We start from the raw sequence: 27,872 nt of genomic DNA, 5'->3' as shown, positions 1-27,872 counted from the left end.
CCCCCTGCCAATGCCTGCTTCCCAATACCCACACAGACTGAACCGAGGCGAAAAGATTGACTTGTCGCCAGAGAGCGGAAATTTTGAGCACCTGCTGACAGAATGTAACAAACAACAGTACCCTCCTTATCCTCCTGCCTTCGACCCGATGAGGTCCGGCAACATGCCTCCTGCTGGGTATAACATGTACAACCCCATGATGCATGGTCAACCCCATTCCCCCGCCCCTAACTATCAAGCCCCCTTACGGTGCCCCAGGTCAGTATAATCAAGGTGCCGCGCCCATGACACGCAGCTCTTCACAGGTATCTGAGCACCGGCCAGCCTCTAGCACCGGCCAGCCTCAAATGCAAGGCACACCTCAACCTATTCCAGCACAGGCCAAGCAGCCTGCTGTTGTATCCTCGCCGCAGTTTGCTAGACCTCCCAAGAAGAGTGCTGCTATCGTCATCAAGAACGCAAACGGTGAGGCCGTGGATCTGTCCACATTCAAGGCGCCTGCCTCGCCTGCTCCTAGCATTCAGCAGTCCAAGACACCGCCTGTTGTGGCATCTACCCCTACCCCCCTCCTAAGTCTGTAACTCCTGCACACACCCGCTCAGACAGCGCGACCGCAACCAAGACGAGCGCCGAGGTGCAGAATGAGTTCAAGGAGAAGATTGCCAGACAGATGGCAAAGGACCAAAGCGACGCTGCTAAGGCTACCGAAGATGCCAAGGCTGCTGAAGAAGCTAAGGCTGCCGAAGAGAAGGCAAAGCAAGAGGAGCAGACCAAAGCAGAGCAGAAGGCCCAAGAAGAAGCCAAGGCCAAGGAGGAGGCCGAAGCTAAGGCCAAATCTGATGCCGAGGCTGCCGAAGCTGCCAAGGCCAAGGAAGCCGAGAAGAAGGAAGAGGCACCTGCGGCCGAAACTGAAGAGGAAGAAATGGAGCGCATGATCCGTGAAATGGAGGAGGAGGACGCCAGGCGCGAGGCTGCCAGTGCGGAATACGAGAAGAAGAAGGCGGCTGAGCGTGAGGCCAAGAAGATCGCCGACGCTGCCAACAAGAAGACCATTGACGCTGAGAACGATCGCAAGATGAAGGAGGCTGAGGCCGAGGCTGAGCGCCTTGAGGAAGAGAAGGAGCGCAAGCGTAAGGAGGCCGAAAGCTCTGGCAAAACCATTTCCATGGCCGACGCTCTGGCTGGCAAGATGCAAGATCTGTCTGTTGCCGACAAGTCTGAGTCCACTGGCAAGCCTAGCCACCTCACCATCAACGACAAGCCGACCGCTGTTGCTGGCGGCAAGCCTAGCCCTGGTGAGCGCAAGGGCACCAAGCCTCCTCCTTTGAACCTCAACACCAAGGCTGGCGTTGAGCCGCCGCAGCCAAGTGCTGCTCTGCAGTCTTTGAAGACCGCCAAGCTGCTCAACCCTGCCCAGCTCATGGCCTTGTCATACCCTGCCGGCATCAATGGGCTGAACTCCCCCCAACCCAGCTTTGAACTCAGCTGTATCAAAGAAGGGCACCAACTTCAAGTATGACCCGAACTTCTTGCTGCAGTTCAAGACTGTCTTCACCGAGACACCATCTCTGGAGTTCCACCAGCAGGTGAAGACCCTGATTGGTGATAACGACGGACGATCAGGCTCCGGAAGTGCGCGAACTCCCGCGGCTGGCCGACAGAACTCTAGGAACAGTAGCGGCTTCCCTGGGATGGGCAACTTCGCCAGTGCCTCAGGACCCCGAACTCTTCCTCCTGGCACTACCTCTGAGGACCGCATGCGCATGTCGGCTGGCCAGATGGCACGACCCAGCATGGGCGGTGCCGCCATCCCTTCCATGGGTGGCTTTGGCCGACCTGGTGGTTTCCCTGGTAGCAGCTCCATGTCTCGAACTCCCTCGAGCTCCAACATGGCTGGCCCCAACTCTCCCAGAACTGGTAGCCGTTCTACCCGCAATGCTAGCAAGCGTGATCCTTACCAAGCCAAGAACGAGTCGCAGGCTGCTAAGACCATGCCTCTCACTGCTGGCATGAAGCTTGAACCTATTCAGGTCACTCAAAATGGCTGGAAGCCAACCAGCATTGGCGCGAAGCAAGCTGCAGGACCGACAAACGGACCCATGGATCCTGCCATGGTCCAGCGTAAGGTTAAGGCTGCCCTCAACAAGATGACACCAGAGAACTTCGACAGGGTCTCGGCATCTATCCTGGAAATCGCTGCCCAATCGAAGGACGAGTCTGACGGTCGTACCCTTCGCCAAGTCATTCAGCTCACTTTCGAGAAGGCTACTGATGAAGCTCACTGGGCTTCCATGTACGCCAAGTTCTGCAAGCGCATGCTTGAGAGCATGAGCCCCGAGATTCGGGACGAGAATATTATGGACAAGAACGGCCAAGTCGTCAGTGGAGGTGCTCTGTTCCGCAAGTACCTGCTCAACCGTTGTCAGGAGGAGTTCGAGCGCGGCTGGAAGACACAGCTGCCCGAGGCCGAAAAGGGTGCCGACAAGAAGGCACAGGAAGCTGTCATGCTTTCCGACGAATACTATATTGCCGCTGCTGCCAAGCGTCGTGGTCTTGGTTTGGTTCAGTTCATTGGTGAGCTGTACAAGCTCACTATGTTGACAGAGCGTATTATGCACGAATGTGTGCGCAAGCTGGTTGACTACAGCGGCGTGCCCGACGAGGCCGAAGTGGAATCGCTATCCAAGCTGCTCCGAACCATTGGTGGCAACCTGGACGCTTCTGAGAAGGGCCGCCTGATGATGGATGCTTACTTCCAGCGCATCCAATCTATGGCCGACATGCCTGAGCTGAACAGCCGTCTTAAGTTCATGCTCATGGACGTGATCGACCTGAGAAGGTTAGGCTGGCAATCCAAGGAGGCCAACAAGGGCCCCAAGACCTTGGACGAAGTGCGAGCTGAAGCCGAGGCTGCCCAAGCTCAAAAGGCAGCTGAGGCCGCCCGAACTTCTCACCGTGGAGGCACCGGCCCCCGCGCGCAAATGGGACGCGGCGATGCTCGCCAATTTTCCGGCGGCTACCCGCAACAGAACCAGAACACCGTTGGTATGGACGACCTGCGCCGTCTCAAGGGTGCTGCTGGCCGCACTGCCAGTGGCAATGTCACACTGGGCCCCACCTCGATGTTCTCCTCTAGAAGCAACAGCGGCAGACGCATGCCTGGTAGCGCCCTCAGCCGCGGCAACGAAGATTCCGCCGCTTCTTCAAGGACCGGCACCCCTCCCACGAGAGAGTCGACAAGTAACAACACATACAGGTAATTACATACCCCCTCCCTCCTGCCATCGAGCATGGGCCGGGAACGACATATGCTAATGCCCTCACAGTCTCCTAGCCAACATGGGGGAAGACCACCCTGCCTCTCCACCATCCACAGCTGCCTCGCCTGCCCTTGCCAAGGCGACACCTGATACAGGAGCAACTGCGAAGGAGTGATGATAGGTCGTTTTCTTTCCACTTAGAGCACGTCATGCATTTTGCGGTTGCAGCATATCTCTGCATAGACTTGGGGACTGTTGCATTTACGGGCTTCTCAAAAGTGTCGCCAAAAGTTACAGGGTGCTTTTCACACTTCATGATACCTCACATCTTCTGATAGAGTTACACTCCCCTGATCAGTGTCTTAAAAAAAGACATGAATTTCTCCCAAACATTCTTCGCTTCACCAAACTGTGTTTTCATATCTTTTTTCTCTCTTGACTCCTCCATGATGTCGGTCATCAAAGGGCAACATACACACGCACACGCTTCCTACCACCAAGATGTATTGTTCCGCTACTAGATGATCGTTGCTCACAGCTCCACTCCATTTGCATCCTACTGCTGGCTGGACCTATTTTGGTGCTTCCCACAAGGTAATGACAAGAGTGTGGCAACATGGAGGGCAGAGTGTTTGGGAAGACAGGATTTCAGGGGGAATAACGAAGATGGGAATAATTCACGAACGGATCCAGGGCGGCCAAAAGGTGGTCCGGTGCAGACCGGAACGGCTTTGTATTTTTTCTGATCGCATTGGGACACAGGCGTTCGTTCTTTTCCGATCCTGGCTTTGCTTGCTTTCTTTCCTGTTTCCCTCTTCCCAGTTTCTGGTTTTTCTCTCATGATACTGGCTGGCTGGCAGGTCGGGACATGCCCAGAACGACGATGGCATGTGATACCACAGCCGTACATGAGCTCACGCGTTTGATTCATTGAATCGCCATCATGAAGTTATTTGCCACTTGTCCAGAATGAGAAAAAGAAGGGACGACGGAACAGGACAAATGGGACAGACAGACAGATGTGTTCTTCACTTGGCGAGTCGAGGGGTCGGAGAGATAAAAGAGAAAGAACGGCGCGAAGAGAGACGTTGAGATATTGGGCCTGTCTCTTGAGAGCTGAAAGGGGGTTGTCGAAGGAAGGGGCAATGAATGAGTGAGTGAGTGGATGCGCTGAGGAACGGCGCTTCTCTCAGTTCGTTCGTTCGTTCTTGTACATCACACACAACACCAGAACCGAAACAACAAGCTTAATTACTAGAAGAACAAAAGGCGCCCTGCTTTACTTTGCTTTGGCTCTGCGTTACGGAAAAGTAAAGTTGAAGTTGCGGGGAGTCCATGTGGACAGAAACAGGACAGCAGTGGATATTCATATAATGATTGAAACCCATGACCATAGTCTTTCTTTGCTTCAGTGATTCGTGATTGTGATTGTGCTACTACTAACTAACTATGACGCCTGTACAGAGCATTGGTGTAATAACTGACAACATTTTACGCCAAATAATTCGCTGTCCATCCTTCATGCCTCTCGTCATCCATCCTGCGCTGGGAGCCAAAGAGACTCATGTTCAGTCTTCACTCCTATTACCCCCATGTTAGGTGACCACCACTTTTGGGGAGTATGGTGCTGGCTGACTAGCTGATGTCTGCTATGTATGGATAGATCACACCGTTCCTGGAGAGCATATACTGAACCATAGTAATCTACGTCTGTAGCATATATCACTAGAAGCTAGGTACTGCTCATTAGAAGCTTCGTTTCCACGGCCAGTAGCCCGCTCCATACTATAATGACACAACGAGAGCAAAGAAAGGAGAACCGAACGGTTCATTCAGTAAACAAGACAGACAGCAATGTCACTAATAAGGGGACATGATCCCAACGATGTAAAGTATCACAGTAATATTTCTAACACTCATTGCAACGTGATATATAATATCCTAAGGGATCAATCAATCAAGAAAACCACCAACTCCTTGAAACACCAGACGACCAATTATGTTGGCAGGAGGTAGGCATACACAAGTGTATCCAGCCAGTAACAAGAAACCCCAATACGCCTCTCATCTTCTTCAAGTCAATATCCATCTGTCTCTGCTGTAGACCACCAACTCCTATCCTAGCCCGTATCGTCATAGTCGCCTCTCATAACCGAGACCCATGTCATATCGAAAACATCAAAACCATCATTGCCATGTACACACGTGCTCAAGCAGCAACGAATCCCAACTTGCTAAACAGGGTATCCATCGCCACCCAGCGACGTCCACACTTGTCCAGGTACTTCTCCACAACACCCTTGACGGTGTTGAAGCGGACGCGGTTGTGCTCCGCGGAGGTCTTGACCCATTCGCGCTCCGCGAGCGACAACTTCTGATCGTCCCCTGTCTCCTCGGCCTTGGCCTTGGCCCGGTCGGCGTCCCACAGCGACGCGAAGTAGACGAGCTGATTGTAGATGTCGCGCTCGCCGACCTCGTAGCGCATGCGGCCGAGGCAGCCCGATGCGAGACCCTTGGGCCCCAGGCAGCGCGTGCCGTAGACGCTCATCTGGCGGGTACGGAGGCCGCAAGACGCATCATCGCACACGAGCCAGCCCTCGTAGTAGCGGCTCGTCTGGGCGCGCACCGCGGCTTCGACTTGTGCCACAATGCTCAGGTTGGGAATGGTCTCTGAGCAAGACGGACAGGCAACGCCCCGGGGCGTGATGTGCTCATTATGCTTGTTATCGGCGGTGATGAGGCCCTCGAACGGAGACGAGACGCGGCACTTGCGGCAGCGCAGCGAGAGGCGGGCGCAGTCGCGGAAGCGGACCTCGTCGGGGATCTGCGACTCGAGCGGGTGGATCTCGAGGTCGTTGCTGCCGCCGTTCTGGTTGGACGACGAGTTGTTGGCGTACCGCCGCACGTCAAGTCCGAGCTGCTCCGCGAGTTGCGACGTGGACGTGCCGACAATGTTGGCGCAAAGACGCTCGACGGGCGGGAAGATCTGCTTGCCGATGTACCACTCCACATCTATCTGCAGGCTCGAGTCCGCCTTCATCACGTCTTGCGGCGTGTAGGCTCGCTTCGCGGCAGGCTCCGAGGTTGTTTTGCTATCACCCGTGATGACGTATGAGATAACATCGCCCTTGCGGACATTCTTGCCCCGTCCAATCTCGCGCAGGGCTACTTGGACTTGTGGCATAGAGTCGGCATTGGGATACTCCTTGGGCCCCTTTCCGAGCTGGGTGAAGATGATGTACTTCTGCACGGGGATGGTGTGCTCGCGCATCTTGGCGGCAATTTCGCGGAGATACTCGTGAATACGCTGAACCGAGACTTCGGTGTCGTCACCACTGAGGATGTCGTTCAGAAGGCGCGACGAGATCTCCTTGGAGAGACCACAGTACTCTCGGCGCTTCATGTCCAGACCCTTGACCTCCATCTTCTCCTCCCACTTGCCGCCCGGTACTTCGACCAGGTTGATGGCAGCGTACTTCTTCTTGGCTTGCAACAGGATGCGGCGGAAGATGTTGTCGATATCAATCTCTAGCAGCCGGTAGCGCTCGTTGACAGCCTGCTTGAACTCTTGGCCAACCTTGAGAGCGTCGGCTACAGAGTTGACATTGGCGTTTATCATGACCGAATCTGTGTCACCGTAAATGACTTGGAGAGACTTGGACTCGGCAAGATCTTTGGTACTGCGCAGAATCTCACGGCCCTTGTAGGTTGTGAGAACAGCAAGCGGACGCGCATAGAAACGCGACTTGGTGTAACCCAGACAACCGTACATGGAGTTGGCGGTAAGCTTCAGGGCAAGCTGCTTGATTTCGTAAGTAGCGAGCTGTTCCGGCGTCGCGTTCTTGTCCTTCATCAGGGACTTGACCTGTTTACGGCGGCCGACAAGTGTGGCAATAAGCTTGGGGAAAATGCCTTGGTCCTGCTCCTGGGGAACTTCAGGAACGGCCTCATCATCCTCCGACTAAGATGTGTGTTAGCACTATCAAGTGATGAATGGGAGTATAGTATATCTTACCAATGCTGTGCGATCTACTGTAGTAAAGCAAATGTTGAACTCCTGGATAATGGATGGGTAAAGGGAGTTGAAGTCCATGACAAGAACGAACTTGTCGTAGAGACCCTTCTCTGGTTCGAAAACCAGACCTCCCTTGTACTTATCCTTCTTCTTGCTGTCACCAGCCGCTTCCTCTTCGTTCTCCTCATCGGCCTTCGCCCTGCCCCTGAATTGTTGCTTATCGGGGCAGATGTACTTCTTTGCGGTGGAACTCGTGCAGAAGAATGTACTCGTTGCGTTCAGCCCGAGTACCCGTGAGCGTTCGGGCCCACGAGTTACCAGCCAAGTTAGTAAGAACCTTGGTCAGAGGTAGGATCTGGGTTCGTAGAGCGAGTGCCGCGATGAAGTGGGTATCGGCCTCCATGTGGGTGATGTAGTCCATGAGCCCATTCCTCTCGGCGGCCCAGGTCTTGAGGGCAGCATCGTTGTCGACGTCTCTGCGCTTCTCGCCACCAAGATAGAGACTAACCATCTCGGTCAAGCTCCACGACTGACACTTGTACATGACCGACTTTCCGGCGTCGTTGGCAAGATCACACAAGAGACGTCCGGCCATAACTTGACGCTCAGCGAATACATTGCCACCAACCTTGGCGATCGACGACGGCCAGCCCGACCTTCGGAGACGTCCAAGGCGGGACCACTGAGGGGTTTTCTTCTCCTGCAGTCGGTTCAAGAGGATACTATAATCTACACCCTCAAACTGGTGGCCCATGATGACATCGGGATCAACCACGTCAACCTGTGCCAGGAAGAAAGACAGAATCTCCGACTCCTGCTTCATAAGCTTGATGAGCCCCTTCTTCCTCTCCTTGGCCAACTTCTCGAAGCCAATGGGGAATGCTGCGCCGTTCGGACGGATTAGGGTGAATGTCCGGCAGGGAAGCTTCTCTGCTGGCGTAGTGTCGGCCAGAGATATACTCTCATAAATTCGTGCACTGATAGCAAGAATCTCCTGCTTGTTGGCCTTAGGGTTGAACGTAGTCCGCATTGACACGCTCATGATGGTCAGGGGAGGCGCATCCAAGTTGTCAGACTCGGAATCGCAGGAGACCATGTTAGGGTGCTCCACGAGAACCTCGAGCTTGGAGTGGGAAGCGTTCTTCAAGCTGCCAAAGTCGGCATCCTTGATCTTGAGCCAGCAGGGGCCCTTGATACGCTTCCACAGAACGAATTGCTCGAACAAGGCAGTGTTGGTGCCGAAGACGTGCGAGAAGGTCTCGCCAGTCGCCTCCTGAGGCAGTTGAGGCTTGTTATAGGGGTAAAGGAGCTTGAGGTATTGTGCCTCCTTAGGGATCCCGGGAAGCTCAAAGGCATACTTCCTGGTGCAAGCCTTGATCTTGTGCATCCCAACGTTCATCTTCGTCATGATCTCATCCACTTCAGAGTAAACATCCATCATCTCGACCTCATCGGCAGTCTCCTCACCACCTCGTTTGCGGTGCTGTCGAGGCAAGAAGTAAAGCTTCCTCAGGATGTTGTCCACCTTGACGAAGCAGCTGACATACGACTTGGTCTTCTTGTTGAGAACCTTGCCGAAAAGGCAGAGGCTGCCATTGACTTCCGTGTAGTCAGTCCAGAAGAAGTTGAGACTGCCATCCTCCTCAATTGCGTCCTTGTAATCGATCTTGCCGATGCTCTTTTGTTCCGATTGTGGGCTGCTCACGACGTTGAGTTGACTAGTCAGTTTATTCCACGACGAGGAGTCGACAGTCGCATCTGCGGGCTTTGTAGGTGAAGAGCTGGCCGGAGTCGGGTAAGGGTCTGGCTTGATAAGCTTCTTGATGGGCCTTGACGAGGACAAGTTAACGCTGGCGGTGGTAATGGTGCCAGCGTGGGCCACTTCCATCATGTCCACATCATCCTCGTCATCGGCAGGCTCGGTCTTAATCTGAGCTTTGCGTTCGACTACTTTTGTGGTGGGAGAGGATGGAGCGGGATCCATGTCGCTCATTGCAATCTCTCTAGTGGGAGGGGGAGGTCGACGTCCACGGGATCACTGAAGATAGCAGCATCGTCGAAGCCGGGACTCGAGTGTCGCTCAGGGGTGACTCTTGCCTTTTTGGTCAGAGGTTGCCTCGTTTCCGGAGCTGGAGACAATACGCGAGCCCTTCTACGTTCGGGGGATCGGTTCCGTTTGGGAATTCGTGTTACGGGGGCTGGAATATTGGTATCGACCTCGCCTAAGAGGTCGGCCAAGAATTTGTCGTCGGCTTCTGTCTTGACAACCTAATTGGCGTGTTAGTTTTGAGCTGTGCATATAAAAAAGGAACGACTGAATCGTACTTTGGGTTTCGGTTGAGGGGCAGTGCGGCCCTTCATGAAGTACTCGCTGATATCCTTGTCGTTGGCGTCTCTCTTGGCCTGTTCTTCATCGCGTTTCCGCTTGTCTGGAGCCAGAGTCAGAAGGGTTGTCGTCAAGTCCAACAAGGGAACTTGGGCATACCTGATTTGCTGGGACGGCCTCCTCGTATCACCCTCTCGTCTTCGCTCTCTGAGTCGTGCTGCTGGACGCGGTCCCACTCCTCGCGTCCATCGTCGGCATATCCTTCGCCGTTGTCGTCGACCACGAAGTCGTCCTGGTTGAGGCGCTCGCGGACGATCTTCTTGTACTGGTTCTCGTCGACCTCGTCGTAGAGATCGGCGGTGTCTTCGGTTTCGTAGGAGTCGATGGCCTTCTTGCCCGAGGCTCGCAGAGCTCGCAGCTCGGCGAACTTGTTGCGCTTGTTGCCGGCCCGGGACATGGTGAAGAAAAGGTTTGGGTTGGTGATGTATTACAAGAAGTTACAAGTCATGACCCAGCCTGGTCAGGAAGCGGCAATGAGAAAAAAAGACCCCAGAACAAGTGCAATTGGCATGTAATGAAGGTATGGGTTTTCAGTGTTTTGGGGTTCTATTTTGCCGTACCGCCGTAGGGGAGACACGATGTATCTATTAATTAAGTGGGAGAAGCGCGTGTCTAAAGTGGCCCACTTACAGCGCAAGTTCGCGTCGCGGGCCACGCGCGTACCCCCTGTCGCTTCCACAGAAGGCACCCGGACTTTAAGTGGTGGCAGGTACGTACCCCTCTAGGGCGTGGCTGAAATAGAGAACGAGGGGCACACAAGTATCGTATCTGAGGATCGCTCTGTCCCCCCGCAAACCAGCTTGGTCGAATTTGAAGTAGAGAGGTTTACGAGATTCCTCGATTCGAAGGCCTATCTTCATGTCTTTTGCTTATATTCTGGGAAATTTCCATACATGGAGGGAGTGAAGCCACTGGCGCAATACACTGGACGTGCTAGGCTGGGCGTGAAGATTTATCGACGTCACTTTTGATAGGCCGTAGCTTCGGGTAGCCCCAGTAAAATTTTGGTTTGTCGCAAGCTCTGGAAATGCATGCATTCGTCCCTTACAGCCACTTCTCGGTGAATATATAAAACGATCCTATTTCTTATGCACTGCTCGCTGTCGCATACTGCCATCGTTGGTTCTTTGCCATGTTTACCTGTCGGGCCTGTACGAGGCGGCTCTTGACTGCCGTCGTTGACCATGCATTGGCCGCAGAACCGACTTCCAATGCGCTGCGGCGATCTATAATATCTACTACCTCTACTCAGCAGCAAACCCGCAGCTTCGCGGCCGCCACCACGGCAGTCGAACGCACGAAACAGCAGGATGGCGAAGAAGAAGAAGATAAACCAGTTATGAGCAAGAAGGACACCAAGGCGCTGGAATGGAGCGTCAACAAGCAGCTCGAATACCTCTCGGACCCGTTCCACATCGCCAACCAGGTCCAGGCCATCCTGGACAAGAACCGCTTCGATGAGGCCAAGCTGATGGTGCTGAAAGCCAGCAAGGGGAAGAACATTGCCGTCAGCTGGAACCACCTCATCGACTACGAGATGCGCCGCCAGAAGCTGCACTCGGGCATCAAGCTCTTCAACGAGATGAAGAAGCGGGCGCAGATGCCCACGGCTCAGACATACACCATCATCTTCCGGGGATGTGCCCTGTCCGACCACAAGAAGCTGGCAGTGGCCGAGGCGGTCAAGCTCTACAACAACATGCTGAAGAGCGACCGGATCAAGCCCAATACCCAGCATTACAACTCCCCTGCTTCAGGTCTGCGCCCGGGCCGGCGACATCGACACCATGTTCACCATAGTGCAGTCTTCCAACGACGGGGTCAGGGCCCCGACGCTTTCACATACACCACCATCCTGAACGCTCTCCGTGCCAAGCTCGAGGTTGGGCCGCGCAAAACACCACAGCAACGTCAGAAGGACAGTGCGGCTGGTTCATCGGAGAAGGAGAGGGAGCTGTCGAAGGCTACGAGCCAAACCATTCAGCGAGCCAAGGCCATATGGGAGGAGGTCATAGCCAAGTGGCGATCTGCCAGTCTTGTCATCGACGAGCAGCTCGTCTGCGCTATGGCGAGGATTCTGCTACTGGGATCGTCGGCCGACAATAAAGCGGTCCTGGAGCTGATCGAGCAAACAATGGGGATACCCAGAGACGAGGAAGCCCTGATCAAGATGGTCCGAGAAGCTCACCTTGCCCCTCCGGAAGTCGACGTCCTCCAGAGACCGTCCAACAGGATGGCCTTGCAGCCGAGGAGACCCGCCGGTGGTCACGCCGCCAAACCCGGCGTGCCCACCAGCGCGAAGCCCGGCAACAACACCCTCTCCGCCGTGCTCGCCGCGCTGCAGCAGACCACCAAGACCTCCCTGGTGCCGCGCTACTGGGACGTCTTCGTCCGCCGATTCGGCGTCAGCCCCGACGCCAACAACTGGCACCAGCTCCTGCGCTCCCTGCGCTCCGGCCACAACAGCAGCAAGATGGCCGAGTACCTCTGGATCATGCCCCGGGCCTTCATGACGGCGCCCACCTTCCGCATCGCCATGAACGCTTGCCTGCGCGACAACCTGAACCAGCACGCCTTCCACAACGGCTCCCAGGTCTTCGACGTCATGATCACCTCGCTCCGCGCCCCCGACGCCCACGTCATGCGCATCTACCTGCAGCTCGCCCACGCCGTCAAGCGGCCCTTCGAGGACATGGCCAAGAAGGACCCCGCGGCCGCCAAGCTCGCCTTCGGCAAACAACTCGTGACGGCGCTCGAGAACCTCTGGGAGCCCTACAAAATGGCGACCAAGCAGTTCGCCTTTGGCGGCCTGACCCCCGTACCCCTCCACAATCTCCTCCTCTGGCCCCCCTCGCGCCGCCGCCGCCGCCGCTGCCGCCGATCCTGCCAGCACCAGCAGCAGCGTCCCCGCGGTGGTGACGACGAAGAGTGATGTCGGCCGCGAGATGTGGAAGCTCCACGCCACCGCCCGCGGCGAGATCGCCGCCCTGGCCCGCAAGATGATCGCGGCCTATGACCGGCTCATCTTCGGCGACCTCGCGACGGCCGACACCATCGCCAAGCTGAAGCCGCGCCGCAACCAGATCAACGCGTTCGTGGTCAAGTACTTTGAGGACCGCGAGAAGTACGAGCCGGCCTGGAGCTTCAAGCGGATGCAGGAGGAGAAGAAGAAGGAGGAGATGGAGGGTGAGGACGAGGACGATCACGAGTTCTTGGAGGGCACGCCGAGGAGGCCGCAGCAGCAGCAGGTGGATCCGTGGACGAGGATGTCGAGGGCTGTTAATGTAAAATAACCTTTATATGTGTACTATCTATCTATCACGAATCTCTACGATGGCTTACGTGTTGATGGGGGAAGGGGCTTGAGTATGGTAGGGAGACGGCTAGCTCCTTGCTGTAGTTTTTGTTGTATATACTACTACTGTGTCGGAATAGGAGGCAGAGGAAGGAAGTGCATAGAAGCGCAGCTGATAAAATAACCTCACTCAACCATATCGTTGTCGTCCTTTTACCTCTCGTCTAATGTTCTACGTGCCTTACTCACCACTTATTCATACATCAAACACATTGAAAATTGCTCAACATGTCATCGCGATATTCGTCGTCGCTGAACGGCGCGCCTCACTTCTCACTTACCATACTTATCCCAGGTAAGTCTAGTAAAACAACACACACACACACACACACCGCGTCCACCGCCAATAGCCCCCATCGCTACATGACGAAAACCGCACCCTCACCGAGCCCCAAGCCCGGTCGGCCGGTGTATCGGCTCCCCGGCCCGCCCGGCCCCACGTATCTCTTTTTTCTTCGTGCTTTGTGTACCTACATTAGGTACATACCTACATATGAATATGCTGTGCAATGTGTGACACAAATCGGAAGGATCAGCCCTTCCCTTTGATCGTGGTGGACGGATAACCGTGTCATCTTTTGTCCGACGCGAGTGCTCACTTTTTCTTGTCGTGGAAAGGGGGCCTTACGGACTATGGGCTATATGGCCACCTATATATACATACATTCGCGCGTGTGTGGGTGTAAGAGTGGGAGTTAGGTGGGGAACAAATGTGTGTGGGAGTACGGCTGTCCCTATTTATATCGTCATATCCATTCCCTTCGCTGGAAAAGGGGGGAGGGGAGGGGGCGGTATTGTATCTTCAACTATTGATTCAGGGGCGAGTGAGTTAGACCTCGGCGGCAGGCAAAGGGGAAGAAAGGCGGGCAGGGGAGGCCATGTGGTTGTCCATGAACATCACCCAAGCGCTGCAAAACATCTATCCTGCGTCTATGAGAAACCCAGTCAGCGGGTTTATATGAATGAACCATAGCATCAACCCAACTGGTCTCGAATACATAGCGTCGAGTCAAGATGTGTACTTCATAACACAACCCTATACACTACCCCTTTCTCGACCAGCCCTGCCCAGCCTTGCGACCCATTGACATCAATCATTCATTCACCTTATCTACATGTAAGTACTGACCCAGGGCTCCCGGCGCTTTCAAATCCCCAAGCCCTCCCTTAACCGCCCCCCTATTTTGAGTTCACCCTCCCCCCAAGCCACGACCCTCCGAAAGCCCAGCTCAAACCCCAACAAACCCGCTCACTGCCCTCTCGCTCTGCCAATGGGTTCATCTATCGTAAAAGCCCATACCTACCTTGACCGGGCTGGTGTAGCCTAGCGGTTAGTATCATTATTTCATTATACTTAAAGGCAAGGGGGTTCGATTCCCTCTGCGGTCACTTTTTTCGTTGCCTCAGTTCCCCCGCCCCTTTTGTGGCGCCTCTCGACGGAACGTACGACAAGATTCGAGCATCCAAATCTATCTATTTTCTTTTATTTCAATTTAATATTGGAATATTTGCCACTGAGTTTTTGGTCTCTATAACTGGAGCGCATTGAAAGATAATAAACCCGGCCGGCCATCCTGCGTAGGAGCACAGCATCATCAACTTCCGGCTTATTGAGTAATTACAAATACTACTTACCACCAGCAATCAGTCGGCATCGGAAGCAAGCAAGTTGACGACACCTGTGCTTCCTAGGTAACAGTAATCATGCACTACTCCTCATATTCTCACGTTTCTTCTATTGGCAAAATAAAGGTACCTGCCTACGTATGCAAGTAGAAGTCGTATAGGTCTGTCCGTGAACAAGGGGAACAGGTTCGGATTCCTGGATGCTCAACATGCTGACTGGCGTTTATGTTCCTCGATGACGATGAACAGGAAGCAATTTGGGCATCATCCTGATATGACTTGCCCGAGGTCCGTTTGTGCTTCCGCATCCGGCCTACACCGGCTGCCCCTGTCCCTGGATTCGGGAACCAACCCATCTTCCCCGGAAACGCCAATGTTCTTTCCTAGTAAAAGGAAATACAAATGCCAAAAGTAACCAACAAGTAGTCCAAGTCACTCTCCCGTGTGGGCAGGATGTACCTCGGAAGGAGAGAGTTTCATTGCGCAGTCGTCATCCTTCGCCCCAGCCAACATCGTGTACGCTTCTCGGTATCTTACCCAAGTATATGCGGCCTGATTGAGAAGCATTGCCGAATATAGCCAAAGACGTCGTCGTCACCGTGGCATTCCAAACCAACCCCCACGGCGGCGGCTTATATGCAGAAAGCCATGCAGCCCGGCTACGAATTGCTATCCCAAAGCGATCTCATCAGCAGCGTCATCGGTAAAACTTGTCAAAGAGTCTGCATTGTCATCTCTCGCCACTTCGAAATTAACATTCTACAAAGGAGCAGAGGTTCTCAATGTAGTGATAGTAGTAAGGGTCAAACACAGAATGTACAAAAAGGGCGTAAGAGTAAGTAGTCGCAATGCAGATTACCATGCATAGAGGTGGGCAGACGCTAAAATCATCTGACAGAAAAACCATGGGATATTGGATGCAATGCGGCGGCCATGAGCATCGCTTGCCGAGCCTAGGGGAAGGCATCCGGAACGCTGTAGTGCATATTGGTTACCTGCGTTTGGAGAGGATGTACAGACATGTAAGCAGAGCCGGTCCGCTCGCTGCCTGCATCTGGACCAAATGTGGGTTGGTGCATGCTTTTGCTTGAAGCAAGTATCGATGTTTCCGTTCAAGTCTTTCAGCTGCAACATTGCCAAAGAGGCTACAAATATTGTGTATCTTCCCCTTTCTTTGGACCACCCAAGAAGCCAGAATGTATGTTTGTACAAACGGATGATGGCTTGCAATATTGGGTCTCGGGTCGCGAGCCGTGGCTTCCGGTCCGCATCTTATGCGCGCTTGATAGAGCGAAAACAAAGAAAAAGATACATGTAGGCGCCTTGGCAACATATCAAGAGTTAGGCGCTCAGCGAGGCGATGGTTGAGTTCATATCAACCGCTGCGAGGCTGAAACGGCAGGACAAAGAGATGATCTAAGAACCTCATTTGGACGTGTTTCGGCTTCGGCGGCTGAAATAATCTTAATCTGGCACAATGCGCAGCAAGCAGGTAAGCGAACCGAGTTGGGCATGACCGTGTTAGAATATGGATGATCTGATAGGAGTAACATACAGCGTTTCCCCCGCCGGGTTCCTTTTGTATAACTCAGGACCAGGTAGCCGGAACTGGGATCGGCTAACCAGTCCCCCCTGCCCTATTGCTACCGGAAGTCAGAACCGTATAGGTGAGGGTGGTGAGCATTGGAAAGTTTCATTCGCAGCGTAGCAGTATCGGTGTCGTGTTAGTAGATATCAGCAGCGTCGGAACCTGTGAGATTGTCAGCTAACGTTGCAGCATCCCACCCTCCCCCCTTTCGACGCCCCCTGGCCTGTGCTTGCTGCAGAGAGCCGCCACCGTTGCTACTGAGGAACGGGCATACATGGCTGCAGCGGGTACGGGCACTGCTTTGCAGCCAACGCGGGCATTCGAATGGGGGACGCGAGCGAGTGCGCGTGCGAAGGATTGCACCCCATGTCGCCCGACGGGAAAGGGGAGAGCAACACGATATCTCGCGGCGCTAATACTATTCGTGTCCGTCCCTGTTGCAGGTTTAGTTGCATGAGATAGCTGTGCACATCCAGCTGGCTACATGCTCGATTGCCAGCCAGTCCAGCTGCGTTTCCCTTGCAAGACAGCTTCTCCCCTGGTCTGATTCGTAAGTTGGCTGGCTGTCAAAGGCCACACGGTCAATCTCGGGGGTGATCTTGACACGATCAAACAAGGATCTCCATGTCTGTCACCTGCAAAGCTCATACGTAACGACATGGAAGTGTAGGGGGAGGCGAACAGGCACTGTGCTGATGATTTGCCATGCTATCGCCCTGCTATTTGCAGATGGCGAAGCGCCCAAGATGAGGCCAAACAGGGAACGCGTGTGTAGTCTGATCTGGCCCAGGCTGCAGAGTAGTGACGAAAGGTGACATGTCATAAAATGCGATTGGTGATCTAGCCGTAGACGGCTTACCTTGCGGATTTGAGAGGATTGGGTAGAGCACACTGGGCACTGGGCACTGGGCACTGGGCAATAGGCAATGGGGAAATGGGTGGGGAGAGCGAGAGCGAGAAACAGAGAGAGGGAGGGAAAGGCGAGTTTGAGTTACCTCTCTGGAGTACCTACATCAATTGCTGCAAGTGGAGTATGGATGTATGTGGGAGGGTGGGCGAGTTGAAGGAGAGGGAGAGGGGAGCAAGGCGGGCAATGGCAGTGACAGTGGCAGTGACAGCGTTCCAGTTCCTGGCTGTTGTTGGGTGTGCCTTCCATTGTTCCATTTTCCTCTTCCTCTTCCTATTCGGTGCATGATGTACCTACACACAAACACACCGGTTTACCGGGTTATAAGCATATCCGTGCCGGGGGGTGGAGGGGGATTCGATATATCAATTGAAGCACCAAGCAGACCGAGATTGAAGGCCCCCGGAACCAGTCCAACTGGCTCGGTCACCTCCCGCAGGATCAGGTTCTAATCTCGATCATCGGGACCCCCAAGGAATTGAACAGCTTCCTCTCATTGAACCTATCTGGCATACATACAACGCTGGAATATGAGATGTTACCGGAACCTTTTTGGCCCAGCCTGCTGCACTCCCACCCTGCCCTGCCAATTGCGTCCTGTCCGAGTTTGGCCCCGGCCTTATTACCGCCCACTAAATTGAATAAAACCCCCCATTATACATTTTGTGTGCCGCATTTATATCGAAGAGAGGACCAACTTTTACAAATCAACGTGCCTCACTGTCGACTCCCGATACCGAGAGTTACAGTTGCATTCGGGGTAAATGGCACGCGCATCGGCAGGGGACGACCCGTTCATGGAATTAATGCGGTTCGCGTCTGGGCTCCTCCCTTCTACGTTCCCCTCTGCCAAATCAACTTGAAGAAAGATGGTCGAGGTGACATGATCCCAAACTGGAAGGCTGAGATGTGGTTCACCGTCACTGGCTGCGTGGTGACTGGCTGCGTTTGATTCACTGTATGTCGTAGTAGGATTCTGTGTTTGTTTGCTTGAAGGATGATGATACAGGACATGTACATGACAGGCCGTGACAGGCAGGGTAAACAACAAAACTTGCACACATCCTGGTTGATAAACATTTATACGCAGTTGTTATTCTCTGTAGCGGTCCATTGAAACGGGGATGCACGTCATCCCCCCCCAGAGTATGCTGGCCTCTTCACCTGTCAAGCACTGACACTGACACCCATCACCGTACCATGCCATGACCATAGACCGGTGGACGTTGCGGCTTTTGTCTCTTCGCACACAGTGCTGTGAAGTAGCCGTGATGTAGTAGGCCGACGTAACCCTCTAATAACACGGATGGCAATGGTTATAGGAAATCCAAACTGGCACGTACTAAGGTCCGGTCTAGAGTTCCGCCACAGTAGCACGTATATCCCAGTAGTCAAGTTTGGGTGAGTTGTTACGGGGCAAAAATACTGCAGTTAATGAGCTAGTTACCATGTTAATTTGATTTTCCATACCAGAGTAAAGTGAGCCCGTCCGATCATGTAGTCTGATTCTGAGATGTGTACAATAGAGCACCCAAAAACATAGTACTGCGTACCACCATTAGAATGTCGTCCGAAGACTGACCCAACTTGGCAGTCCATGTAAATCATAACCATTGATAAGCAATCCACCCCAGGCCTCTCTCAAGTGGGAGGACCTTCACCTCCCTTTTATGCCTTCGTAAATCAACCGTGTCGCAGAGGTAGCAAGCAGCCTCCCCGCTCTTCCGAAGAGTTCTGCGGGCAAAAGGAGGCATGCGCGCTGTAAAAGCCGTTCAGACCAGGCAAGAGCCGATCCAAAAATGGCATCAAGTAACCGTCCACCAAAATGAAGGGGAGTATGCTTGAGTTCGAAGACTTGACCACCAATGCAAAACCATACAAAAAGAAAAAAGACCACCTTCCCCGCGCCGTGTACAAAGGACATAGAAGCACCTCCGCAAAGCTCTGCTGGCCAGGCGTAGTGATGGGGTTAAACACAGAGCGCAGAAGACAACCCGTAGCGGATAGGCATTCGTTCGTGACAACATAAAACATAAAAGGGAAAAACCAAAGCACATGTTGCCTCTCCGCCGACTGTATGACTCCACGCTTTTTAGGTAACCGCAGCATCCGTGAGCTCTATAGATGATCATAGGAACCGTCTGATGTATTACTGTTGTGGCCGATACGCGAACCGCCCCAACTGGAAAAGAAACAAGTAGGAAATCGAAAGCAAATCAAGCACAGCGGGCATCCTGGGTAACGTAGTGATGAACCTCTGATGCTCGGAGATGGGATATCATAGATCATGAGATCGTGAAAGGGTGAAATCTTGGCTAGTATGCTCAAGGTTTGTCGCAAAACAGGCCGGTATCTCTTGCAAAAGACAAAACTCATAATGCCACCGTAAATCGGAAAATCGTACTTCGGGCTGTCCTGTTGACTCCAGCCTCCTGTCTTTGAAACAATAACGCAAGGCCCGGGGGCCTCCGTCACTTGCTCAACCAGCCCCGGGTCCAAAATCGTTGGTCAGCTCTGGTCGTACTTCAAGTGAGCATGTTGTGACCTTGGGTCTCAAGTTTGATGCCGCCACCTGCAAGTCCCCTGGCATCGTGCTGGACGTAGTCTTGGTATCCTGACGGATGACCCATGTGCCCCGAGTGCATCCCATCAGGCCTAAACGCGTGGGCGGAGTTTTGGTCTCGTCCCATGTCTCCAAGAATGTAGTGTTGCATATTAGGGGGCATCAGGCTGGCGTGCGAAGGAGCTGGGTGTGACGGAAAAGTGGCGTTTGGTATATGTGTAGTAGTCGCCCATTCGTAGGTGGCCGCAGACGTTACAGGGCTCTGGTATGTCGTTGGTGTCGGAATCATCGAGGGGCGTCTGCTAGTGTCATGGTTTGCGTACGACATGTCTGAAAAGCCTCCGTGACTATGCAGCGGCTGGGCGGTGTGGCTGCCTAATCCGGAATTGTCGACATAATGCTGCTGCTGCTGCTGCTCAGCGGCCAGGTGCGAGTCAAAGATCTGCTGATGTGGTTGCTGCTGCTGATGGTGATGGTGTTGTGGTTGCTGTTGGTGGAAAGCGTCGCGAGCGGGCAAATCGGCCATGAAATGACTGCTATGGATGTGATTCGGGCTTTGACTTGACCCATTGAAGGAGAGACTTTGTGTTGTAGGGATTCTAGTTGGGGACACCCTGGAAGACATCGGAGTATTCTCTTGCTCTTCTTCTGCTCTGTACTGCGAGGTCTCGTCACGGTCGGAAGCATATCCATCGCCAGGTCTATCGTCTGACTTCACATGGACTTTGGTCGTGGGGCCTGAAAACGGTCAGTTAGCAGCACGGTAACATGGGGCAAGTCAACGTACCAATCTGGCCATGTCTGAATCGCTCCTCCTGAGCTGCAACTTTGAAGATCTCGTCGAGTTTGGGCTTCTTCAGTGCATTGTTAGGGTTGTCCTTGTCAGTGAACCAGCCAGAAAGGGCCTCATTCGTAACATCCTTCAGCTTGGCGACATTGAGGTTCAACTTCTTCAGGTCAGCATGCTGTTGGTTGTTCGGCACCACGATCATTCTTAGGATGTGATTCAATAAATGGACACGTTCTGCATGAAGTTTTCGTTAGCGAGACCTGTACACGTGCTTCTTGTCGGCTTGGTGAGGAAGCATACCTCGTTTGTAAAGATGATCAGGTTCCTTGTGCCTAACTCGGTCTTCCTTGCCAGTGCCCCAGGGCTGTGGCCACCAGTCAGGAGCCTTCTCGTCGCTGCCGGTGTATGGATGGGTGGATTGCTTCTTGGGCTCGACTGCTTTGATCCAGGCCTTGGCGATCAGTTTGCAGGCCGTTTGTTGACAGTCCTTGAATCTTTGCTCGTAAAAGTCCCAAAGCTCTTTCTCATCGCTCACTGAAATGGCCCGGGTCGACGAGGCAGTTTGGAGGCCTTCATCACCAAAGTCAGCCGCCTGACGCAACATACCGCCTCTTGGTCGTTTTCTGGCTTTGAACTGGTTGGCGTCTTCGAATCCATCGTAATCCTGAGAGTAGCTAGTATCTAGGCCACGTCTGGTCCCAGAGTTACCGGCCGACATCTGATTTGAGGTATTGCTATCCTCTGTGGTTGCTTATTAGTGAGGAATTACAAGCTTCGCTTGCGTGGGTGCTTACCCAACATGCATGCTCTGAATTTGTTCTTATTGAAGAACTTGGTAATGCTTGATCTCTTTTCTTGTGGAAGACCTAATGTCTGGACTTCACTGGTGGTATCAATGTAGACTACAAAGTAGTGCGATCCCTCGAGGCGGGCATCTTCACGAAGTGCCCGATCAATAGTCTGTATGAGACATGCGATCAGTACAAGTCAAAAGGGAAGCTATCAAATAACATACCTTTGGGCGGCCCTCGAGCCTTTGGTTTGTTGCTGTGATGTACCCGTCTTCCGCGCTGAAGGGGATGCGACCAGGAAGGCCCTCCCTTGAGCTGTTCAAACCTTGAACCATCTTTACTCCAGAGACGAATGGGGTAACTTAGACAGGTGCGCAATAGTTGGGCTTCTCAAGCTATAGCAAACAAAAGAAGAGTTCTCTGGGAGCGAGACCTTGATGACCGACCACCGAGGCGATTAAGCAGATGGTGGCCAAGGCCTCTAATAAGACTTCGAGAACACGCTCAGAAATAATTGAAAGACAGCGAGCCTCCGAGGTATTAGTCGACAGTGAGATGTAGGACGACAGAAATGCAGATACGAGTAGGCGGCGTTGGTTGTCCAAGTAGTGCCGGAAGGATCTGTAGCCAAGCTCTATACGGCAGGAGACTAGTGAGAGGCCTAGGTGTGTCGTGTATTGCTCTCTTATATGTGCTAGGGTGTGTGTAGAGCTGGGGAAGAGCGTGGTGGGATCGGGTTATATGATCAAGCTCTTGAAAGGGGGTCGGCCTGTAAACCAATGTGCGAACTCGAATAGCCTGAATAGGACTGCAGAAGGCAGGTCGAGGGTCAGTAATAATCAGACGAGACAGTGTTTCTTTGTTGAAGACGGCAGCGGGAGCCTACTTCGCATGGAGGTCGGAAGCGATGGAGAAGGTCCAAACGACGGTAGGTGTATATGTTGGTACGCGGCTGCAACTAAGAGTCGCTAAGCGGGATTGGTGCCGGCTGAGAACAAAGAAAACCAATATCAACGTTCTCAGAGGCTATGAGCCGCGTTTGCGATTTCTAGGTCGCGATGAGATCCCCAGTAGTCTCAGAACTGGACATGGGTCAAGCAGCAAGGATGCTGCGCTGCAGTACAGAGTAGTTCTTTATGTCCCCACCACGCCACTGAGACATGGAGCAAAGGAGACTCTTCGCTATGCCTCGTCGCGATGTCTGGACCTGTCTCGGGACCCAGGGAGAGGGGAATATGAAGGGGACTTGAGAAACTGGGCTGGCTGGGTGAGAGAGAGAGAGAGAGCTGCCCCACCGGACGAGCTACCACTAGGCAAAGTAGATACAGTACGTGGGATACAGGACGGCAGCTCGTATGCGGCGACTGGGAGAAGCCCGTTGAGGTATTCGCGCCAGTGGAAACGGGTGCTTGCAGTTTGTGTCACTCAGACGCCAACCATCAGACGGCCAATGTGATAAGAAAAGCCGGCACCTGCTGCTGCTGGTGGTGCTCAGGGGGTCGAATCAGGGAAAATGAAGATGGCGTGTTGCCCTGCCTGTACGCCCGAGCGAGAAGTTTCCGCAAGTAGAGGAATTGACGGAGATCTGAAAGTTGCGAGTGGCGAGAATCGATAGTTTCCTGGTGCGTCGATGATTTATTTGGGAGTAAAGTGAGTGAATGGATAAAAACCCAGAGATAAAGCTGCGATACGAGCCCTCTTGCCCAAGGACCGCGACCGCCCGGGGGCAGACAGATTATAAAGTTCACGAGGAAAGACCAGATAAAAAAGGAAAAGCGCTTCTAGCAAGTGTTGATCGAGGGTCTGGAGAGGGGAGAGATACTGTGCGTTGAGGTCGCAATCCGGTAGATGAGGTACCTTAGCTGGGAATAAGTACGTAGCAGCAAGGATCCCGGCGATGCAATTACACCCCTGGTATGGCCATGCACTCTCTTGGCAATACCAAAGTACTTGGCCAGGCGAGCCGGAAGCAAGCCCAGAAAAAAAGACGATCATGCACCACACCCTCTGGCAAGTGGTTCTGCTGGAAAAGGCAGAGAGGGCGAAAGTGGGCAGATAACTATACAGTATGGCGAACGAAACATGCAGCCAAAGAACAGTAGAGAAGCGAGAAAGACCAGCAGCCAAACGACTAGGGGGTCTGCACGCGGGCATGCGTACCTTGAGGGGAGAGGGGAGAGAAGGGTACATAAGAGACGACCAAGTCGAAGCTGAGGTCGTCCACACAGCCTGTTGAAACCCTTGCTCGGATAGAGGATAGCGGCATCAGGAGATTGGCATGGGTGGCTTCCCCAAGTCCCAATAGGCCAGTGAGTACGGAGGTATATGTAGATACTTGGGCATGTACCTACACAGCACAACTTGGGGAGGTTCCAAGGTAGAGGAGATGTCGACAAAGCAATGTGCATGCGATGGCGTGTTAGAGTAGTTCCATCCATACAGTCCTGAGCCCTGACAGGCTGGGAGGCCGCTGGTACTCCGTGGCCGGTACGCGACCCGGACGCACGCAAGCAAGCAGCCCAAGTCCCCGTCGTTCCCATGGGGGGGGAGGGTCCCTAGATTCTCAGATGAAGAGCATATCCATGTCCAAGGAAAGAGGATACGCCTGGTGATGATCGCTACGACTTATTGGTCAGCGGTGACTTGCAAATATCTCTGTAACTTATCTCGCGATCGTGCCTGCTGGGATAATTACGCAGGCCTTTGTCGATACATGTACGCAGAACCGATCTAGGCGCGCCCCTCCCCAATCCATCTGGACGAGACAGACGAGCGCTCTATCTCTCATGACCAAAACGCCCAGCAGTACAAGTGCCGGTCGGCGCAGAACATGGCCAGATACACCAAACAGAGGGCGCGGAGGTGAAAAAGCAAAAGACAAGTCGCAGTATCAGGTGGATCTGCATTGATGTGTGCCATTATTCCCTGTCGACGACAAGGGTGACGAAAGCCCACTTAGTCGGTTCTGGCTCGGGTCGTCGGTGGGCTCTGGTTAGGTTAGCGGTTAGCTGGTTAGCAGGTGGACGGACTATTACTGTAAGGAGGCCCATAGTGGCTCGGTGGGGTTTAGCCGCTTTGGTGTTTTTCTGCCCTCTCTTTTCTTTTGGGAAAGAGCTGTGGAGACGCACGTTCTTAAGTAACAGTGAATCGGAAGAGCCCTGGACAGTCCCTGGAAGCTACCTCTTAGCCAGGATTTAGGGCACATTTCTGGCAAATATCGGAGGTTAGGGTAGCCTGAGGGCCTGGACGTCGGTAAATACATACATGCAATACAGCACTGCTGGTTCTTGTTCATGGTGGTTGGTTAAGAAGAGGCATCCATGAGGTGTACCTCGCTCACGAGTACAATAATCTGTTCTAAATGCACCACGGCCATATGTTAATACTCTCTGTATATACGCACGTTGCCAACTGTTCAACACCATGTAACCTGCCTGCGTAGGTATCTATTAGGTTCTCATATCACCGCCGCAGAGGGCATACATACGTAGTAGCAGGACTCGACCGCCTCGGCCAAAGGCGGACTAGCACCGCGAAGTGGCTTGGGATACTCATGATGTATCTACCTATAGGTGATATCACGTATAGCTAGCTCGAGCTGTATGCATGGCTACCTGGCTCAATCGGACCTGTCGGGGAGATCGTGCTCTACATCCGGGCTGTAGGTCGACGCCAATCCTTCACGTCGTTGCCTCAGCCTCGAAAGGTATGAATCACCGAGCCAACCCCTGATCGCTTCGTTAGAGCGATTTTGAAACCAGGGCACATGGCACCTACAAACTCGCCGCATCTTGGTCCTTAGGAAAGCTAGGAAAGCCAATGTTGCCCAAGTAAGGGGCAAGGTGCCAATTTGTCATTTTGCCCTTACGAGCCCTAGAGAAAGCCCGACACGAAACGAGAAGGCGCCCACCACCACCCAAAAGTAGGGCACCGCCATACCGTCGGCAATAGTTGGAATTACGGCCCAGCCATGTCGCCGCCGTCGTCGTCATTCGCGATGCTGCCCGCCGGAGGTTATCCACCGGCCATCGCCGAAGCTTTTGGGTCCTTCTCCTGGCTCTGTGGCGTTTGACTCGCGCGTGCGCGTGTGGTTGGTCGATTGGTGCTTCACAGCCGTCAAACACGCCGAATCCCACGCCAATATGGGAGTATATTCCGCCTGTCAAACTCCAGCGGATAGATCGAAGAAGAACATGTCAAGCCTGCAAGCCCTCTCCGCTTCTCGAATGCGGTTCTGCTTGCGAAGGTGCAGGTGGATTGCCTGTGGCTGCCCCACGTTTGCGGTCCAGTTTTCTTGTAATAAATATACGAATCCTTCTGGAAGATCCCAGATGATGTACTCCGTACCGTGATCGATCCATCTGCAACTCGGCCAAGTCGATCGTTTGATTCGACGCAACCCATCAAGGAGGCCATCATCAAGATAAGAGAGGACTTTGCTCTGCATGGTCACGCCAGACTGCGTTTGCATCTTCACGATACTGGGGCACGGTTCGGGCTATAGAGCGGGGTAGATCCATTCTCTAAGAGCACTATGGTCATGTCCTGGTATAGCCGTTGCGACTATACACACTAAAGGTCATTTAAACTCGAGGCATGTCTGGTTCCAGTGAAACAAGTCTGATCTGAGCCCCGTCGTTTTGTTGCCCTATTTTCGTTGAGACCACCGCTATCTTTAGTGCCCGAAACCTAATCACGACCTCATTCTCCAAACAAGGGCAATCTGGAAATCCGGTCAAGTCAGTAAGTAGGCAGCTGGATGGGCCTGAACACGCAATTCTCCAATCCAGATGCTGGGTATCTCGGCATGACCGGTCAGCGACAACGTCTATGCCCATCTGGTTGCTGAACTGGGCAGACCTCACTTACACCGACGCCCGCCCGGTCAAGAAGAGCGCTTCCTCGACCCATGCCCTACCTGACACGTGGGAATGATGATGAATTTGGACGATGCAGGTGCTGGGAATAGGTGATGGAGTAACTAGGTAATAGGCCGCTGTGTTGGAGACCAGATGAAGGGGGAAAAAGCAAGCTGCTGATTTGTGATTGCGTGTTCACAAAAAATTCATCAGTCCTTGCAGCAGGACTATCTGGGCTGATACGCCAGGTGCCTTCAGGCCCTGGGGGATTCTCAGCCACAGATATCCCAAGAGCCTAACAGTTAGGTATGCCACGAGAAACAGCCAATGACGAACATTCGCTTTCATAGACGTGGGTGACATTGGCGTCCGGGGGAGGCTTAGCTCGGGCCAGATGGTCCTCTGAGACCTAACCCTACCCTTTTGTGTACTTGTATTTCAATGTAGGAGGGAACCGAATCGTGCGTAGGTATGTCGAATGAATTCGGCATCAACAACAACGTGTTGGCCGAGCCGGACTTTTCATTGCCGCGTACATAGAATGAGACCACAGGTAAGCATCAGGAACTTGACGTGTCTCTTCGTTTATCTTTTGCTGGTTTCAGGAACCATCGATGTGACATTGGCCGGGGCAATTCGCACCCAAGGTGACTCTGCTGGTGTCGGCCCCGCGCGGATGGAGGTGTATTTCGGTTAGGGTATTTCTCGCCGAGCCGGGGAGCGTATTTAGCTGAAGTGGGAGGTGTGGTAATGCAACCACCACTACCATTTTGAGAAGTACATATGTAGGTAGTTCATGTTCTTTCGCGCTCGGACTTCTAGCCTCCTTGTCAAAGGCAAACGCCCAGGGATGCGCCCTACGTAATGCGGGTTGCTGATTTGCGTGATGGCTGGAGCATCCAGGTTGGAAGCCATCTCCAATTGCATTGCCAAGCAGAGACCAGCAAAAAATGAACCGCCTTCACCCCATATGAGATGGCATGTGGGAGCCGTACATGCATACATATTTAGAGCAATATCAAAAGTGTCTCGGGCCCTTGCTTTCTATGGGCAGAAAAGGAACAGAAAGCAGACATTCGGTTCTGTCGATTAAGAAGTGGCAAGAGGTGGCACGTCAGAAATGTGATAGAAAACTTGCCGCGTTTTAAGTTCTTCCATAAGATCATGTATGGAACGACCTGCAAGCCGGATCTCATCTTACATGCACCTGGCAGAGTCAGATTGCGCAGAGATTCAACTTCTTGGTTTCGTGTCCTCCTGTTTAGCTGGAGGAGGAACCAGTATGAAGTTCTGGACTGCCGAAACCCCCACGTCCATGACAATGAGGCCCCCCTCCAGGCCCTCCCAAACCCCCAAGCCTTGCCAAGTATGGCACGTTCCGGGCGGTTTGGTCGTGAATCCAGTTCAAGCTGAACCCATTACCGCTGACGCCAGCCATCTCTCTCTCTCCTGGCCTACTTACTCGCAGAAGCTGTCGTCAGTTTTGGTCATTGCCATGCAACCAATCGGTGGAGGCGCTGTGGTGCGAGCGAAATGCAAGGGACCATATGACAAGGCCGCTCCCTCCGCTCGGGCTGGATGTCGCCAAAGTCAAGCCCAACTCGGTCACGGAGGAATCAGGAGACCCAACGCTGCTATGTTGGCAGCCGGCCATAACATAAGCGCTAGTGCCAGCAATACCAAGCTGCCATACCAACAAACGAGCGGCGCTGAGGACAACAACTGGGCGTAA

The 27,872-nt window shown here is 53.4% G+C and overlaps 5 protein-coding genes across 5 annotated transcripts; 3 read left to right on the top strand and 2 right to left on the bottom strand.

Annotated features, from left to right (window-relative positions):
- Positions 1–10: 10 nt before the first annotated feature.
- Positions 11–3,435, top strand: PG997_005224 (uncharacterized protein; the record flags this gene model as incomplete). Its single annotated transcript, XM_066809539.1, has 5 exons — positions 11–206; positions 259–465; positions 603–1,513; positions 1,584–3,256; positions 3,327–3,435. 5 exons carry the CDS (start codon positions 11–13, stop codon positions 3,433–3,435), a joined length of 3,096 nt encoding a protein of 1,031 aa, XP_066673157.1.
- Positions 3,436–5,469: 2,034 nt separating this feature from the next.
- Positions 5,470–10,058, bottom strand: PG997_005223 (DNA polymerase alpha catalytic subunit; the record flags this gene model as incomplete). Its single annotated transcript, XM_066809538.1, has 6 exons — positions 5,470–7,221; positions 7,276–7,474; positions 7,527–9,205; positions 9,301–9,543; positions 9,601–9,704; positions 9,761–10,058. 6 exons carry the CDS (start codon positions 10,056–10,058, stop codon positions 5,470–5,472), a joined length of 4,275 nt encoding a protein of 1,424 aa, XP_066673156.1.
- Positions 10,059–10,793: 735 nt separating this feature from the next.
- PG997_005222 (uncharacterized protein) lies at positions 10,794–12,954 on the top strand (the record flags this gene model as incomplete). The annotated part of the gene is made up of 2 exons (XM_066809537.1): positions 10,794–12,454; positions 12,552–12,954. 2 exons carry the CDS (start codon positions 10,794–10,796, stop codon positions 12,952–12,954), a joined length of 2,064 nt encoding a protein of 687 aa, XP_066673155.1.
- A 6,708-nt stretch (positions 12,955–19,662) lies between these two features.
- PG997_005221 (uncharacterized protein) lies at positions 19,663–21,616 on the bottom strand (the record flags this gene model as incomplete). The annotated part of the gene is made up of 5 exons (XM_066809536.1): positions 19,663–20,438; positions 20,488–20,724; positions 20,791–21,231; positions 21,285–21,450; positions 21,506–21,616. 5 exons carry the CDS (start codon positions 21,614–21,616, stop codon positions 19,663–19,665), a joined length of 1,731 nt encoding a protein of 576 aa, XP_066673154.1.
- A 5,806-nt stretch (positions 21,617–27,422) lies between these two features.
- PG997_005220 (uncharacterized protein) lies at positions 27,423–27,872 on the top strand (the record flags this gene model as incomplete). The annotated part of the gene is made up of 1 exon (XM_066809535.1): positions 27,423–27,872. The coding sequence occupies one exon, from the start codon at positions 27,423–27,425 to the stop codon at positions 27,870–27,872; it is 450 nt and encodes a 149-aa protein (XP_066673153.1).

This window comes from Apiospora hydei, assembly GCF_038363865.1.
Source record: "Apiospora hydei strain CBS 114990 chromosome Unknown utg000004l_segment0_segment0, whole genome shotgun sequence".
NCBI lineage: Eukaryota > Fungi > Ascomycota > Sordariomycetes > Amphisphaeriales > Apiosporaceae > Apiospora > Apiospora hydei.
This window is presented reverse-complemented; position numbering and strand designations above follow the sequence as displayed.